This window comes from Epinephelus fuscoguttatus, linkage group LG2 (assembly GCF_011397635.1).
Source record: "Epinephelus fuscoguttatus linkage group LG2, E.fuscoguttatus.final_Chr_v1".
Lineage (NCBI taxonomy): Eukaryota > Metazoa > Chordata > Actinopteri > Perciformes > Serranidae > Epinephelus > Epinephelus fuscoguttatus.
Window position 1 is genome coordinate 4488647 of NC_064753.1, and position 18945 is coordinate 4507591.

An 18945-nucleotide genomic window follows, 5' to 3' on the forward strand; every position below is an offset into this window, starting at 1 on the left:
AACCTAAAGTGAGTAACATACAAGACATTACAATACCATTGTAGTATTGGGAGTAGTGGAGATATTGTTTACATTTTCTTTAAACAAAGATGAATTTGAACACTTTTCTTCCAGGTGGCATTGTTGATGAGTTAGAGATGAAAAACAGGTCCAGTAACTGGAAATAAGGCTGTTACTGTGCACCCACAGTATGTACATGTCCCTAGTTTTTGGGCCAAATGTAGTTTAAATGTTTGAGTGAATTTTCACTTTATTCACACTGTTTCCTCTATAATTACGTAATTCTATGCAGCTGTGTTGCTTTGGGCACACCTGGCTTGACAAAGCCGCACCTCCTCAGCCTGGCTTGGCATTTGAACAACCAATTAAGCCAGGATGGATTTAGGGGAATTTGTCCAGCCTCGCTTTTCCACTTATCCTGGATTGGTTAATTCTACTTTGGAACAACATGCCCCTGGGTCCGTTTCAGAAAGGAGGTTCAACAAACTCTGAGCCTAACCCTGAACTCTGAGTTGAGTGACTCTGAGATGGGAAACTCTGGGTTACGGGTTTCAGAACAGGTGATTTCAAACGGTTCAATCACCACAGAGTTCGTTCACTCTGAATTATGGAGTCCCAATACCACGATTCACCATGGTAACAAGCTACAAGAAAAGGTCTGCATTTTTTTACTTCTCTGGAGTTGGATATTTTAATGTGCTCATACAGCGAATTTGAAGCTGTTTTCAGGAAGAAGAGTAACACGGCTGCAGCAGTGAAGGAACGGGAGTCGGCGTGGGAGAAAATTACTGCTCGAGTCAATGTTTAAGTTTAAATTTATTTTATACATTTATGCAATCACAATAATATTAGGCTACAGATGCAAACAGGTGGAATGGTGTTAAAGCTAAAATTTAGTTCACTTAGATGCAATCCCACCGGTGAAAAAAAAACATGGAAGCAGCTCAAGGTGAAATATAAAAACATCTTTCAAACAGGTAAGACTTCAGCATAATAGTCAGGGTACCGACCCAGTCCGCTTGGCCTCCACATTAGTGATAATGTGGGCTGCATCATATATTGACAGTGCAGAGAATGACAGATGTTAGTTGCTAGTCTACATTTCTCATTTCTAATCAAATCAAATGTCTTTATACTTAAGAAACTAAAAAGTAACTAGTTTTTAGACATTTTTCACTTGTTTCAAGCACATTTTCAATTGAAATAAGTAGAAATAACAAACTTGCTCCACTAACAGATTTTTCTAATTATTTTTCAAGTGAAAATGTGCTTGAAACAAGTGAAAATTGTCTAAAAACAAGTTACTTTTAGGTGTGATTTGTTTTGACTAGAAATGAGACAAATATTCTTGGTATGATTTTGAGTTTTTGCAGTGTGATGCAGTCTGACATTTTGAGACAGTCAACCTGCACATTAATGCTGTGAATGGGGCTAACATTAGATAGCTACTATGTACCCTTCTGGACATGCCTACCAGATGCAGGCCAGGCCAGCTATGAACTTGTCTCCTGCCAATCTAAGAAGGGTTGTGTTAGGAAGTGCAAGTGCAAAAAAGCTGCCTTAGAGTGCACAGCTCTCTGTTACTGTGAAGGGGTGTGGTGAATAGACTTTCCCGCACTTGACCTACTTAGACACTTATTGTTATCACATATTTTAGTCTTGAATTGCAGCTTCTGAACAATTCTGAGGTTAATAATTTGTATTCAGAGTCATAAAAAATATATGAATTGACACAAAGATCTTCCAAATCAGACGAGTCTATGCAGCTGTATGCAACTACCGTTTTTCGGTAGTTGGCCGCCATCTTGAAAAATGTACTATCCGAAAGATAGTTCCCAAGTGCTATGTATGGTAGATAGATTCAACATATATTCTCAATATCACATGTCCATCGTTAATATGAAAATTGATCTAAAAAAAGTTGTCACTGAAACAGGCTGGAGTTACGCCGCTTTCTCTGGTTTAAGTTACCTCCCTTTCTGAAACGGAAAACCTAGAGTTTCCCTGATTTCAGGGTTAACAGACTCAGAGTTTTCACTAAACCTGCTTTGTGAAACGGACCCCTGCACTTTTGATCGAACTCTTAAAAGTTTCAGCTGAAGGGTTATTTGAGGAAAGCAGGGAGAAAAATAATTAAGGTGGACAAAATGACAGAAAAGCTTTGCAATGGAAAAATTTTACAGAATGTTTTTGACCACCTGTTTTACCTCCATGTTGGATGGTGACAGTTGCCAAACACTGGTTGCTTTATGTTTATATATAAATATATATAAAAATCACTCTCTCACCCTCTTAGGAAGGCTTAGGGTGGTATCTGTATCATCCCCAAGCTCGGGTCCTTCCAGAGGCCTCTGAGTTTGAGGGTTCTGTGTAGTATCTTAGCTGTTCCTAGGACTGCACACTTCTGAACTGAGGCTTCAGATGTTGTTCCTGGAATCTGCCAGGGCCACTCTTACAGTTTGGGGGTCACTGCCTCAAGTGCTCCTACTACCTCAGGGACCACGTCAAGTTTGACCTTCCACATCTGTTCCAGCTGTTCGTTCAACCCTTGATACTTCTCCACCTTTTTGTGTTCCTTTTTTCTGATGTTGCTGTCAGTTGGTATCCCCACGTCTACTACAACTGCCCTCTTCTGATGTTTGTCAACCACCTTTGGTGGTGTGTCCCATCTTACACCCTGCCACTATGTGCTGGACCATCTCAGAGGCATCTTTGCACTGTATATACCACACTTATAATGTGTTACGAGGGCATTTATAGTGAATTATAATGCATTTATAATGCTCTATGACTACACTCATAAACACACATAATGCTTACTGAACAGGTTGACTGATGGGGCCTATAATGCATTATAAATACATGTGTGTGTGTGTGTGTATATATATATATATATATATATATATATATATATACATGGCCAGAGACGTCACCTCTGAAGATGTGGACTGGTTCCAATCTGCGCTGAGGGGCACACAGTGCGGTAAGGCATGGCTGTTGTCACCTGAGCCAGAGCTGGAGCTTCAGCATCAGGCTGCTCTCACCGTGCCGGAGCTGGTGAAGAAGCACCGGGGTGAGGGGCTTGAGGCAGTTCTTGCCTCTATGCGACTGTCCAGGGACCAACAAGCTGCCATCCTACCTGGATGGCAGCACTGTGTGACAGCGGCAAAATCCTCAATGGCAGATGCACAGGCAGGGCAGGTTGACAGCCAGCAATTTTGGTGCTGTGTTGCTGTCGCGGCAGTCCTCTACTCCATGTCCGTCCCTCATGAAGAGGGTGCTTGGGGGATACGACTTGGGTGGAGTCCTTGCTGTCAAGTGGGGCATCGTGAATGAGGCTGAAGGGGTGAAGGCTTTCAAGCAGGCGTGTCAACTAGAGGTGCTCGAGTGTGGTCTCTTTGTGAGTGAGTCGGGCATCTTGGGAGCATCACCTGATGGACTTATGGAAGCCATCTGGTCTGCTGAAGGTGAAGTGTCCACACAGCCAGAGGAATATGACCATCGCGGAGGCAGTCTAGTCACCTTCCTTCTGTCTACTTGAGGAGGGTGGGTCATATGTCCTCAAGGAGAATCATCCATACTGGCACCAGGTCCAAGGACAGCTCTACATCACAAACCACGATTTGTGTTACTTTGTAGTGTGGACTACAAAGGAAGCAATCGTCATCCCCATTCCCAAAGACCCTGCATGGTGTGGAAATCTCCAGGTCCTGGAAAGCTTCTACACCCAGCACATGCTCCCTGTGTTGGTCAGCAGGGAGGAGGACATGTAAATATGTAAAAAGTGTTTTTTTTTATAAAATCAGTTCTTTGTTCCATGTTTCAGTTCCATGTTCTTTGGGAGACACCGGATCAGCGTTCTTGTCGCGTCTCCTGTCAGTACCTGTCAACAAAACAGGGAAGCTAATGATCCTATTGGTTAGACAATGGTGGACACCATCAGGGAACAGGAAGCAAGGGCGGTCCAAAACAACTTGGTGGTAAACTATGACAGCCAAATTAAAGGTGATCGACATTACATGGGGTGTCTCTGCCAACATTCCTACCCCTTGTAGAGCATTCTGAGGAATCTAAGAAGCGGAATTCTTTCAGAAACATTATGTTTGAGTCTAAACAGAACATATCTGTGAGTATACAAGAGCACATGGACCCACGTTAACACTGACCTCAATGTATAAAAGTGTCAGAAGAAAGAACAAAACTGCAAACCCAGCTCTCACCACCAGTCATGAAGGACTGAATGGACTGTTTTCAACACACTCACAAAAAATAATCAGTTTGAGGAAGCACCCAGATGTTTCATCTACACAGGTGAGCGGAGATTACATCATGCCCTTTTTACACTTAACTATGAAGTCTTTAAAATATGAGCTTTTGATGCCCTGTGACCGAGATTTGATGTGTATTATGTTTGTTTTCTGTTCATTTTTAGCCCTGAATGAGCAAACTTGACGATGGTGTCCAGTGTCTTCAGAAGGTCATTGCCTGACATCCTGGTGACCCATTGTGACTAGCCATGGTGAGAGACTCATAAATGAAATACAACACTTTGAACTAGATTTCTCAGATTTTAAAGGAACTGTGCAAGCTTCCAATACTTTGTCAATTGCAGTAAATCATCGAGAAGAGAGCAGCAGATCTTTTGGAGGCCTTGTATAAAAATCCACACAGTAACCAGGTAAGTGGCTGCAACTGCTTTGACAGTTTTTCCTTCACTCATTTATTGCTGATTTTGCCTTTTTTAAGAAATTGACTGACAATAAAAATGTAGACCTCTAAATTTTAAATAAATACACCTAAAGTAACATAATAAGAATATTGACTATTCTGCTAGCCTTAACATAAGTGGATTATATTTTTCAAAATCGCATGTATGTAAATGTATTCTTTTAACAGACGAAATGTGTGTAGTCGCCTCTTTGAGTCACCAGCAATTCCAGCACCGTTGGATACAACAGGAGCATCTTCCTACCCCAATCCCCTTCATCGTCTTCCTCTCCTCTTGCATCCATCGGCACCCTCCTTTAACCATCCCTCACCATTCCACCTCCCACCCTCAGAATTCCCCTCACTACTCCACCTACTCCTGAGCAAACTTGACAGTGGTGTTCAGTGTCTTCAGAAGGTCATTGCCTGACATCCTAGCCATGGTGAGAGACTCATAAATGAAACACAACACTTTGAACTAGATTTCTCAGATTTTTAAAGGAACTGTGCAAGCTAACAACAACAACAAATTATTGAACATTGTTGAGAAGTAATCATCAGAATGTGTATATAATGACTAAGAGGATAAAAGTAAATGGTAAAACAGCTAGAATAGTCTGGTAAGTTCAGAAAATTGCATCACTTTACTGTAATGAAACCTTTAAAACCAGGAAAAGACAACACCTATGCCATATCACAATATTAAAATGGACCATAATAATTAGTAAATTTGATCTGTATTAATCTATGTGCCTTTCTGAGTTTTTCAGGGACCTGTATGTGGAAAAGAGAGGGACAGAAGGGCTAAAGCATGACTGGTAAAGTGTAAACACACACACACACACACACACACACACACACACACTTGCTTGCTTTGCTTATGGTAGTCCATCGTATCCGATGATGACATTCTACTTCTTCTTTTGGTGAGTTCTGAGGTGACTATGAAGTCCAGTGTGTTAGCCACAAGGTCTATTACAGTGAGGGCATATGAAGTCAGTAATTGTTGTCGCCTTGGCTGCAGTGACCATCTTCCTCCCCTGGCGCTTCCTTTCCCTTGCCTCACTCCTCTCCTCTTCCAGGTGCTGAATGCCAGCTTGGAAAAGTGTCCTCCAGAGAGGACGGTCCGTGGCAGTGCTTTCCAGTTGTGTGTACTGTATCCCACACTTCTTGAGCATTGTTTTGAGCTGGTCCTTGTATCTCCGCTTTTGACCTCCTGCAGATCACTGACCATGGTGTAACTGACTATACAGCAGTTGCCGTGGAAGTCTGTCCTCTGTCATCCTGATGGTGTGGCCAACCCACCGCAGTTGGTATTGAAGAAAAGTGGCCTCCATACTCTTGGTACCAGTTCTCTTTAGGACTTCTGTGTGTGGTACACGGTCACGCCAAGTTAGTCCAAGGATGCGCTGGAGACATTTGATGTGGAAGTTCTCCAGCTGATGGATGTGATGGCGATACAGGGTCCACGCTTCACAGCCATAGAGTAGGGTGGAGACACAGATAGCTTGGTAGACTGCAACCTTGGTCTGTATGCTGAGGTCCTTATTCAGGAAAACCCTCTTGCGCAGCCTACCAAAGGAAGCTGAAGCAGTCTTTATCCGGTTTTGGACATCATTGTCCATGCTGCAGGTTTCAGAGATGATGCTCCCAAGATATTTGAAGTCTGGGACCACTGCTAGAGGTGTGTTGTTAATGCTGAAGACAGATGATGATGGTCGAGTTGGGGGAGGGGAGTTCCACTGGTAGAGTACCTCCGTCTTCACAGTGTTCACAGTGAGACCCAGTCTGCTATACGCCTTCACAGCAACACACACACACACACACACACACACACACACACACACACAGAGGACACCAGAACTGAAGTACTGATCCCTATCTTGTGACCCCAGAAGTTAGACAGCTGTCAAGTTGTCATTTAAACTTCAGCATGACATGTTTTAATCATACTGTTGTCTGTTATTTTTGCGGCAGCGATCTGACTGTTTGAAGAAAAAAACTGAGAATCGAATCGAGGATTTGGAGAATCGTGACACCCCTAATATACATACATATACATATACACTCGTAGACTCACACACATACATACACTCTCACAATCACACACACATACATACATACACACATATACACACACACACACACACACGCACACAACAACAATAGAGGAACACTAATCAATAGTGAGGGTGCTGGCGACTTCTTTGATTAGTGGACTTTGCAAGTTCACCAAGGCACAACAGAGCTGCACTAGCACATTTGCAGAGTTCTTGAGGTGAGAAGGAATGAGATCTAGAATCCTGAACTCTTTCAGCCTGGCATTTGCCCTCTCAATGTGTATGTGGTTCCTGGCAATCTCCTGTGTTGCTCTTGCCTCACTCTCACTGAACTTTCCCTTGTTTAGGAATGGTGGAATGTTGACGATGACCCCTGCAGGCACAATGCCTGAGATGAGGAACCCTTTATCGGCCAGAATAAGGTCACCGGCAACCAGGTGCTCCAGAATGCCTGACTGCTGCATGATGGCCTTATCAGAAACAGACCCTGGAAAAAGTGGGCTGCAAAAATTAATGACGCCATTTGGGGCAACAGAGATCAGCACTTTGAATGAGTCCATCCCTCTGTAAGACAAGTACGTCAGTTTTGCCTGATCCATCTGACTGGGGGCGGCAATTTTGATGTTGGTGCAGTCGACAGTCATTCGACAGTTGAAGGCCGAAGACTGGAAGGAAGCAGGCATGCTCCTCTGATTTTTTTGCCGACTGGGCACGATGGACATCATTTCACTGAACAGCAGTTTGTGGAGGACATGGACCATTGTGGTCACCACATTGCTGACAGTGGCAGTACTGCACTTGAAGAGTTGTGCCAGATGTAGATGGGGATAATCTTGGCGAATATTCATCAATGCAATGAAGACCTGGTCCTCCAGCAGGATGCCCTCCACTTTCCATCCGCTGTAGTAAGTGATGGAGCCCTCAAAGCGTTTCACCAACCCTGCCACCCTATCAAACATGGCCTTATCGGGAAGCCCTGTTTCCATCCTAATGACCTCATCTGACAGCCATGCTGCACTGTATACTGTGGCTCTTGGTACAGGCCCTGACTGCACACTGTCATCGTCTTGCAACAGTCCAGACTGTATGCCACAGGGTTCAGGTTCAGGTTCGGGGTCTGTGTCAGGCACCTTTGTGTAGTTGGGGCAACGGTGGCAACTGGGGCATCGGTGGCTTAGTGGATAGAGCAGGCGCCCCATGTACAAGGCTGTTGCCGCAGCAGCCCGGGTTTGAGTCCAGCCTGTGGCCCTTTGCTGCATGTCATCCCCTCTCTCTGTGTCCCCCTTTCACACTTGGCTGTCCTATCCAATAAAGGCAAAAATGTCCAAAAACATATCTTCTAACAAAATCTAACAAAACAAAAAAAAAAGAAAAAAAGAAAAAGAGATGTTGGGTCAACTGACTGGTTTGCTGACGGTAAGGTGACACAGCTCTTTGTCTACTGAAAAAGACAAGGCCCTTTGTCTTTTCCATGAGGAAAATGGCAGCTGCATATGTGGGCATTTGCATCAGACTCCCTGTCTGCTCGTCTGCAATGAGAAAATCATATAATGTGTCACTACCTGTTTTTCAGATACCTGGTGGGTGGGGCAGTGAATTATCAGTGCTGACAAAGAGCTCCTATGTTCCCAGTATAGTATACAAAGTTCTGGTTGCTACTGTGTCTCTCTCTCTGTCTCTTTCTTTCTTTCCTTCCTTCCTTCCTTCCTTCTTTCTTTCTTTTAATTGATTGATGTATAAAACCAATAATACTAAAAATAAATAAATAAATATTGCAGTGGCAGCAGGGTTAGTGCATGTTTGTGTTCCCCAATGCCATAACCTTGCTGAACACAAACATGCACTAACCCTGCTGCCACTGCAATAGTTATTTATTTATTTATAGTATTATTGGTTTTATTCTGGTTTTATTCACAACAGTGCAATTTTATGTATGAATGTTGAATGTGCTCCCAGGACACAGCCCCCCAGCTGTGGAGGTACCCAGCATCGCAGCAAAACAGCTAAGCAACGGCCCCAAACCGCGACCCTGGCCCCCACCAGGCCTGGAACATCACCACAAATGCCCTGCAACACCTGCCAGCCCCCCATTACACAACACTGAGTGCACGCCACCACGCCAATGCCAGAGAGCAGCGCAAGAGCACAGGCAGCCCACAGAGGCATCTGGCCCCCAGGGCCTACTTACTTTGTTCTTTGTTGTTTGAAAATTCTAAATTCAAGTTCATAATTTCATAATTTCATAACTGATAGTTCATAATTTTATTTAATGTGAGTGGAGGCCTCAGATAGGCCCAGTGCTGGTCTCTTGCCTCTACTCTGCACAAATTTTGTTTTTTGTTTTCTGTAAATAGTTTTTTTGTTGTGTGCTGAATAAATAAACTATTTTTTTTTTTTTTTTTAAATGTTGTCTCCCACTTTGTCAAGGCCTTATGAGCCAGGTTGTGACATATTAGTATTAATATTAGTAGTAATATTTGAATTAGTAGCAGTAATATTAGTTTTAGTGTTAGTGTTAAAGTTCTTTTGAAAGAAGTGTTTACCTGGAAACTTTTCACACGGATGTGTGTTGATAGTCATCTCTCTGCTGTGGTGGTTGTTTTTTTGTTATTTTTTGAGTCCCAAAGTTCAGCTGAAACCGATTTCCAAGAAGTGGGGGGGTTTATTTTCTGATCTTCACACCTTGAGTAGCGCGTTGGTTTCCATCATCGTAGTGTTTGGCTGGATTGGTTTTTATTTTATTTATTTTACAACACACATGCAATACTTGCACAAAAGATAAAACATAAATAACAAACACCACAATCAGAAACATAATTAAACAAATTACAACAGACATTACATATACACATATACAAACACACATATACTGTATGTACATACAAATATTATATGTAATTGTAATACATAAATAAATCACTACTACCCAATTCAAAATGTACTTTCATCTGAGAGCAGAAAATATTAACCCAAATATTAAGTTCATTCATTCATTCATTCATTCATCTTCTAACCGCTTCATCCTCTTCATCCCAGCTGACATCGGGCGAGAGGCAGGGTACACCCTGGACAGGTCGCCAGACTATCGCAGGGCTGACACATAGAGACGGACAACCATTTACGCTCACATTCACACCTATGGACAATTTAGAGTTACCAATTAACCTAGTCCCCAATCTGCATGTCTTTGGACTGTGGGAGGAAGCCGGAGTGCCCGGAGAGAACCCACGCTGACATGGGGAGAACATGCAAACTCCTTATACATTGGAATTAATTAATTCAAATGAATTGACACTTATATTGATTTGAGATAAAATATAGGACATCATGCCATTTCTCTGCCTCGTTCTTGACATCTCCTGTGTGTGCCAGAGGTTAACTGATCTCCACTGTGCATAGCATTAGTTTAAGGCTCTTATCTTCATGGACTCCTTATTTTCTGTGGCAGATGTACAGGCAAGGTTGACAGCCAGGAATGTTGTTGCTGTGCTGTTGTGTTGTCGTCCTCCACTCCATGGCCATCACATGTATTTTGTTTTATTGAATGTATTGCCATGTAATACACTTTAAATGTCAAACTTCAAATAAATGTTGGTAACACAAATATTGGTTGTAGACTCAGACTTTATTGCTACTAAACTGTATTATAACTGTATTGTACTGTATTAAATTACATAACTTAATGAAACACAACTTCATGTCATACAATAGCATGAATTTGTAATTACTTAAAATAAGAGCATTGATGAGCAAGCTGGGCATGCAGGAACTGGACATGAATGGAGCTGAGAAGAGAGAAGAACAAGGAAAACATTAGATATATTTCTGTCATATATAAATTAGTGATTCCATTTCAAAACAAGGTGCAGTTTTCAAGTGTTTAAAGATGATTTCATATGACTTGTGCTAGATGTCACACTCATTACATGTCTGTATACGGGGTGCATTGTGCCTTTGAGGTATATATGATGTAAGCACAACAAATACATACAGTGGTAATCAGGTTTCCAGAGCTGGTCAGTCCAGTGTGCAGGTTCCTCAAGGTCTCAACAGAGTTTCAGGTGAGGTTAAAAAAAGAAAATAAAAAAGATCAGTTAATACACCTTCAACACTTTCCATAGTGCCTCCCGAGCATACTCATTCAATTACTCTGTAATTATCATACTACAATATTGCCATAAATGAGACTGACTCGCCCTAATGAAAGACGTCCAGAATATGTCATGCAAGGCTGCCTTCTTCCCCTCGACTCTCCCTGAAATGCCTTGTCTTTTTAAGGTCGAATGAACTCTCTCTCTCTCTCTCTCTCTCTCACACACACACACACACACACACACAGACAATGCTTTTCACATTAACCTTTTCATTCAACTGTATGTGACCCTAACACTCTTCCTACATTCATGACAAACATTACGGATAGGGGAAATAATACCGTTACAATATATTAGGCCTATATATGACATGATAACGCTAAATGATGCTATCATTTAACATTATCATTTACATTACATTACATGACAGCATGCTGTAGAGCAATGCTAGCTAAGTGACTTAACTAGGTTTTACCATAGACTGTATATAAGAAGGGGTTTTACTCACAAATATAGCTTAACAGTTACCTGATTAGTTCTATCCAACAAGTCCTCGTCTTTTTATCAGTTGGGAACCGATAAAAAGAACAAGCCCCTCTACTGGAGTGACCTCAACTTGGTACAAAACACACAGGCATCTTTGATCTTCAATTTTCAGTGGGAAGCTGCAGGTAGCTTGTGGGAGAGCAAAAGGTTTGACGTCACATAAGCGACTGTAGTCTTTCTAATTACGTACTTTCAAAATTGTATATTTCAACAGTTTTACGAAAAAGTATGACTTTCTTGACTTTAAAATTTATGTTTTAAATTCATCAACAACATATTTGGAATTCATGTCACAACTCAAATGGGACCAAAAGATAATATTTTCTCCTCATTCACTGCCATTCATATTTTTTCCGATCTAAGGTCCCATGAAGTCCACCGGAAGGGGCGTGACTTCGGCATTCTGTTATTTATAGGCTTTTCATCACCTGTTGGAGTCTGACTGCAGGCTACTCAACTTCTTCCACATCGAACTGGGAGAACCATTTCATCATGGACCATGTCAATACCAATACACAATCTTATTTGTACATCCCTGTGAGTCACGCATGTGAAAAGGTCTGCCATCTTGGACAGCTACCTACGGCTCCACCACTTGGACAAACCACATGTCACAATCTGAGTTTTGGTTTTAACGATGGATTGAGTAATGACCAGCTCACTGTACATTATTCTGCTTATTATACACCGGTTTACTAAAGAAATCAATAACTTGACACAAAATATTGATGTAAGAATGTTTTTGTTTTAAAAATGATTCTGTCTCCTCCATTCTTTGTCATCCCAGCCGATTGCAGCAGATAGCCACCCACCTAGAGAAGGTTTGGCACATATAAATAAAACTGACTTGTCTTAAATAATGTGTTTTTTCTGAGCTGTCTTGTTTCCTGCTCCACTGTTGACATTATTATTATTTTTTTTAATCCTGCAGTTGTTTTATATTGTTTATTTTGGTAAAATGTCATAGTTGGTAAACAAACTGAATACACTGAGATATAACAGAAATATTATGTCAACTAGCACAGGCTGACTTCATGGCATTTTTTTATGTTTTCAGTTCTATTTTTGTATTGTATGGCATTTTTCACAGCATGAGTTTTTACAGAAAATGTTCATATTCAAGATGAACCAAACAAGATGAAACCCCTGACTACACAGTTGGTTGTTGGATTGACCTTATGTTAACATTATTTTGGCAAGCCTTCAGTTGTAGTAGAGATAAAGCAGTCAAAACTTATCATTTTGCATTTTCGCTTTTCTCTCAAATCACCATTGAGTCTGTGAGTGTATGAGATTTGTCCAAGTGGTGTAGCCATAGGCAGCTGTCTAAGATGGACACAGACACACATGCACATCTGTCTAAAATATCACTTTTAACTGTAACTAAGAGCCCTGGCCAAAACTGTGGAAAACAGTATACAGGCAGGGATCCAGATTCTTTTGGATACATTTAATTTTGGCTGTACTTTCTGATTACATCTGCATGATGCATTCAGGTGACCACACAAACACTTAAGTTAGAGCTGTGATTCAAACCCTAGTAATGAAAAACATTGATAGTGATATGATAGTATAAAAATGTTTATTTTCATATTCAGTGAAAAATTAAACAGAAACTGTGAGTGCTACCTTTGAATCAAATCTTTTAATGGATGTGAATAAAAACAACCCAACGCATAACTGGACCTAAAGGTCTGATCAATGACTAACTTCCTGTACCTAACAGGGGTCTTGACACAGAAAAATAATATAAAAGGTAAATAATCCATACTTTGATTGCCTTTTCATTTAGTGATAATCTATCAACAAAAATTAAACAGAACAGACAGTGCTGATTTCACAACCGATGTTCTGAGCTTGTACTTATCAAGCTTTGTCATTGCAACATGTTCCAATGCTAATTGCAGAACAGACAATAAATCTCTGAGTTATTATACCAGCTCAGTGGCCTGCAGGACTTCATTCACTCATACCACTGACTCTGAACCACTGCAACGTAAGGTCATCCGGCAGCCCCTCACAACTAAGGCCAGAAGAAAGGACCTGTGACTCTTCCATCTTCCTCTGTTATTTCATCACAGCTCCTGCTTCAGATGGCTGGCACTGTTCCCCTCCAAGTCAGGCTTCTTGCTCTTTGACGTCTTCTTGTTCTTCTTGGCATTGACATCATTCTGCTGATTGTATTTGGCATCTTCCTTCTTGGCAGCCTTCCCAGGGAACACCTGTCCCTCTACGGTGACGTCCATGCAGCGCTCCTGGGCCACAAGGAAGTCTTTGACTTCCCAGGCCAAACTACCATCTCGCAGCATGAAGATTACCCTGTTGGAGCCCACCACAAATCTGCAGGAGGACATGTGGATGAAACCAAGTACTGTTTGTAACCCAGATTAAATATTACATAATGCCACAACAACATAACTACATATCAAAGGCTACTAAATAACAGAGAGGCCCATTTAACCCTGAAATATGCTGTATAGTTATCATGTCACAACGACAAAGCTCTCTGGTGCTCACTCAACTACCACATTACTCCTGAGAGAAGTGGATGTGGAGAGAAAGAACATGAAATAAGCAGGAGGAGAAGCTAGTTATTGTTAACTCTGAGCAGCCGGTGGCCGCAGTTAACTGTCACGGAGGTAGTACTGATTTACATCGTGAGGTGTCAAGCTCTATTCAGTAAAAATATGTATTGGGATAAGGTTAATTATAACATTCTCATGATGTGTTCAATGTTATCTTGTAAAATGTAGCTTTTGGTGAGAAACTTGAATAAATACAGCTGTTTGAAGGAGAAATATGTTGATGTTTTCACAGCACTATAAAACAGATATTACAGAGGGAATTATGATGTATCATATATAGTAAACAGGCTTACTGCTTATTTTTTTAAAGATATTTTTTGTGTGAAAGAAGGTTATGTTAAAGGTTGTTTCATTAAGTGTGTATTATTGAATTTGTGCTCATTCAAAGGTAGTGTGATGAACGACTCAATGACAGTGTAGATTTCTGTGTTTCCCTGGCACAAAAGAAGAATAAACAACAAAAAAAAAGACATCGGTATCAGCTAACGGCCAAATTGTTATTTTAAACATCAGTATCAGCAACAGCCCAGAATTTTAAAATTGGTGCACCCCTAAGTTCAAGAAAGGTAATTTGTACATTTTACTATTATTTTACGATGTCATATATTATTTCATTGTTTATTCTTCTGAGCAAATTGATAAGTAATTCTTTTTTTTTTTTATTGATTGTTGATTTACATGATGTACAACATGTTACTGACAGCAAATTAGAACACATTTGTATCTTATTTTTATTGTTAGCTAGGTTGGGGCTTGCCTTGGGCACCAAATGTGCTAGGACTGCCACTGGTAATGAACACATTAATGCAACAATTACGTTATTCCAAAATGGGCCCTTCTGCAAAATGGGTACTTTTACTTTGGTACTTAAGGTATATTTTGATGCTAATACTTTTGTACTTTTACTTAAATTATATTTTAAAGGCAGGACTTACTTGTAACACAGTATTTTTAAAATGTAGTATTACTACTTTACTGAAGTAAAAAATCTGAATACTTCTTCCACCACTGGATGTTAACATTAATTTATTGGAATATGGGTTTTCTTTTACTCACACATATTATTTTCAGACCCTGTTAATGCAATTAAGTGTGCGCACTGTTCATCTGTCCATCGTCTGTCTGTCTGTCTTTCTCTCTGTCTCTCTATTCTGTTCTCTCTATTCTATTTTGGAGCCACACTGTAAAGTTATGCAACATGACAGAGAATGTTGGGTGAAATCAACATTACGGTGCAGTTGATTCAATGTGTTTCAGCCACAATTTAAAGAGTACAGTAACTGCAATACATTCCTTTGTCACCCAGGGAGAAAGTATTGTATGTATTGTATATGTATTTGGCTCACGTCTTGAGCAGCTGATAGTATTTCTACAAACCACCAGATGTCACTGTGCACACTGTGTTAAACGCTCCAAAGCTTCAAATCTTTTTTCAGCACTAACTGGGAGAAAGCCCTAAAGCTTAATCAGGCTTTCTTAATGCATAACTATCAATTTAATTTCTAAGGTTGATAACTTAACAAAGTTCTTGTTAATGATAAATGAGTTCACAGAGTAACTACCTCTGTATATCAAAGTTGGCGTTGAAGAGGCTGCCCTGCCACAGGCCTGTGATCTCCTCTGTCTCTTTCTCAGTGGGATCCCCTGAGACTGTAGCAAAAACCATCAGAGTCTTTCCCTTCTTGGACATCTTGAGCAGCTCCTCTGGTTTGGAAGGATCAATCTTGGTGAAATCAATGGGAGGAGGAGACCTCCTATGCTCTGGGAGGTCACCTTCTTCAATGTCATCATCCTCCTGTAGAACAATGAGAAGAAATGATGTACAATGAGTGACATTACCCAAAAACTAAAAAAAATTGCAGTATCTATGTGAATATTTAAGGGTTTTTTTTGTTTGTTTGTTTTTTTTTTTACAGTTCACCATTTTTACAACTGATTTTACGCAATGCCAGATACTGACTTAATGTTTTCAATTCACATTACTAGGGGTGCATGATACTGGATTTTTTTTTTTTTTTGCCAATATCCAATATGCTGATATGTAAAAACTTATTTGGCCAATAACCAATACTGATTTTGATATATCCACTTTTTTCCCCACCTAATTTTAGTGATCATTAAGTTTCTTCTGTAGTGGATTGTGACAGCCCACCAACAGATGGAGACATGACAAACAATACTTTTCAGTGTATGCAATATTCATTCATTGTGTAAAATGAGAAAAAGCATGGGCAGCTGTGGCTCAAAGGCAAAGCAGGTCGTTGGCGGTTCGATCCCCAGCTCCTCTAATCCGCATGTCAAAGTATCCTTGAGCAAGATACTGAACCCTGAAGTGTGTGAGTGTGTTAAAAACTGAGTAGCAGGTGGCACCTTGTATGGTAGCCTTGGCCACCAGTGTATGAATGTGTGTGTGAATGGGTGAATGTGACTCGTAGTGTAAAAAGCACTTTGAGTGGTCGGATGACTAGAAAGGCACTATACAAGTGCAGGTCCATTTACCATTTTACCATTTACTATGTTGGCCGATTCTGATAGTTCCTTTTAAAGCCAATATTGGCCGATACCGATGACGTTCTGATATTATCGTGCATCCCTACACATTACTACATTACACTAGTTCTCTTTACCAACATGCAGCCCAGCGCAACAGTTTAGATCTGAAATGCAAAACACTTAAATAGGTACAGTAACATTGCTACTGTAATTTAAGGTACTCTAACTTTCTGCATAAACCAACATTTTAGTACAAAATAAGAATGGCACATATTTACTGTTTTGGGAATGTACTGTCAGAAACACTGCTTCAATATTCCATCACACATTCCAACACATCAAATGACACAAAAGTAGTCCCAGTAATCCAAAAAACAAAACAAAAAACAAAACGTATATACACAGTACATACGTGTATCGAGTTTAGATGGAGTCGGCCCTGTCTTCTGCATCTGACTTATAATACACCTGGATAGGTCTACAGCTAAAATGTTCAAATGGAAATCCTCATGTACTTTTATTTTAGTAACTTCTTAAATGTAGCCTAGATGTAGCAAAACGCTGTCTAATTTAATATGTGTTTTCCTGGTGGTCAAGTGTGAAAGATGTAGTAACTGAATACATTGTGTAACAAAGCACTGAAGGTCTCCACAGTTTGGTCAACATAGACTTCCCTGGACACAGCCTATTCCAACTTCTCCCCTGTGGTAGGCGCAACAGAGTGGTAGGCAGACACAAGAACAGTGTTTTTCCACAGGCCATCACTCTGATTATTACATCACTCTACTGTAACTTTGTATGGCTGATTCTACCTGTGCTGACAGTCATCACACATAAATAGAGCAGTGAAAGTCAAATTTTACAGCTCACATCTTAGTCAAAGGCTGACGTAACTTTATGTTGATCTTTTTGTGCTAAATGTAAGAGTTTGTGTTTGACGGGTGTGGAATTATCTTTTGTAAAGTTGAGGCGTGCAGTGTTACTTTGGTTTAGGGAGTGCAACATTGCAGCTTTTACACTCACAGCTGTAGAATGGAGTACTGAGGAACGTGACGGACGACTGTTTTACAAGTAACATGTGAACAGGTATGTTAACCTCTAGTACTGTCACACCATTTAAGGATTTCTCTCTCCCAGATTAGCAGTTAGCTCTTGAGACTAGTGACTAGGCTACTGATGAACTGTTACTATCACTGTCACCGTATAAACTGAGGAGTTGCTCTTTGCTGATAACGCATGGGTTAATTACATTATGAACGTTCCCTTAGCTAGCAAACGGCTAGGCTAGTTGCTAACTAATATCTGAAGGCTGACTGAATGAAAACTATCACAGTAACCTACCTCCCATTGTTCCAGGAGCCGTGCCATATCTGCATCATTGTAATCCCGGATATCCTTCTTTTTCTTTGGCTTATCTTTACTGTCAATCGCTAATATACAAAGGAAATATGTGCACAAAAGCAGCACTAGCGTTACACATCTCCATCTAGAGTCAGACGCCATGTTTACAGATGGTGTGTTCTCATTGGCTTTGGAGCCTGCCGGTCACAAGACAGGAGAGGCGTGTCAGAGCTGTAAAAAGCCGATCGACGGCATGCACACCACATGACAGAATTTCAAAATAAAGCCTGAATTATTAAAAAAAAAAAAAGTAACACTTTCTATTGAAGTGGTTATTTTTATTGCTCAACCCTCAGAATCTCTCAAAGACCTTTTTGTTCACTTTTATTTAACATTTTGATCATTCTGACCTTCTGATCATATATCTTTTACTTTTATGTCACAGTTAAAAGCATTTTAAAGGAGCTCCATACTATATGCAAAGCATATCTATTATTCAGATGTTGTTTGCAAAGGATCTAAACAGAGAGGTGACTGACCCCCTGTTCTCAATATCATGCCCCCCAGAGCCGGAGAGCCATCTTTCTAGACATATGCATGCGCAAGCTTGAGAGGTTGGGTTATCTGTCAATCATTTTTTTGTTACTTGGCCAATCAGAGGCCTATAATCAGATTTAATTCAGCCAATCACTTACAGTAGTGGGAATAGTCAACATTTCAACTAACTACGTATGCTAGCACTAAACTCCCTGATTGTAACAGAATAGTAACTTCAACCACTGCTCATTTTAGAAGGACTACGGCAAGAAAGCATGTTTTTTGATTAAATTGTCAAACAATTAACAAACAGTGAATCATAATTGTTTGTTTCTGGCTGCCAGCAATAACTAGCATAGCTAGCACGCTAGCTAGGTTAGCTGAGAAGTTGTCTATTTCCACTTCAAAATGTCAATTAAAAAACACCTTGCTGTCAGTTGATACTTTGTCAAGGGTTGGATGCCAATGGATGGTCCGGACGGAGTCAAAAAAAAAGACAAAAGTCCGTGGCTCCACATCCAGGGGTATGTGGACACTGGAGGAAAGACGACAGAACCTGCTGACATCCCGCCCTCCCTCTGG

General features: G+C 40.6%; 1 protein-coding gene across 1 annotated transcript; it reads right to left on the bottom strand.

The window, feature by feature from the left end:
• Positions 1-12972: 12972 nt before the first annotated feature.
• On the bottom strand, positions 12973-18014 carry mesd (mesoderm development LRP chaperone). Its single transcript, XM_049603500.1, has 3 exons — positions 17827-18014; positions 15555-15787; positions 12973-13747 (listed from the first exon to the last, which is right to left on the bottom strand). Exons 1-3 carry the CDS (start codon positions 17986-17988, stop codon positions 13483-13485), a joined length of 660 nt encoding a protein of 219 aa, XP_049459457.1. The 5' UTR covers positions 17989-18014; the 3' UTR covers positions 12973-13482.
• Positions 18015-18945: the final 931 nt, after the last annotated feature.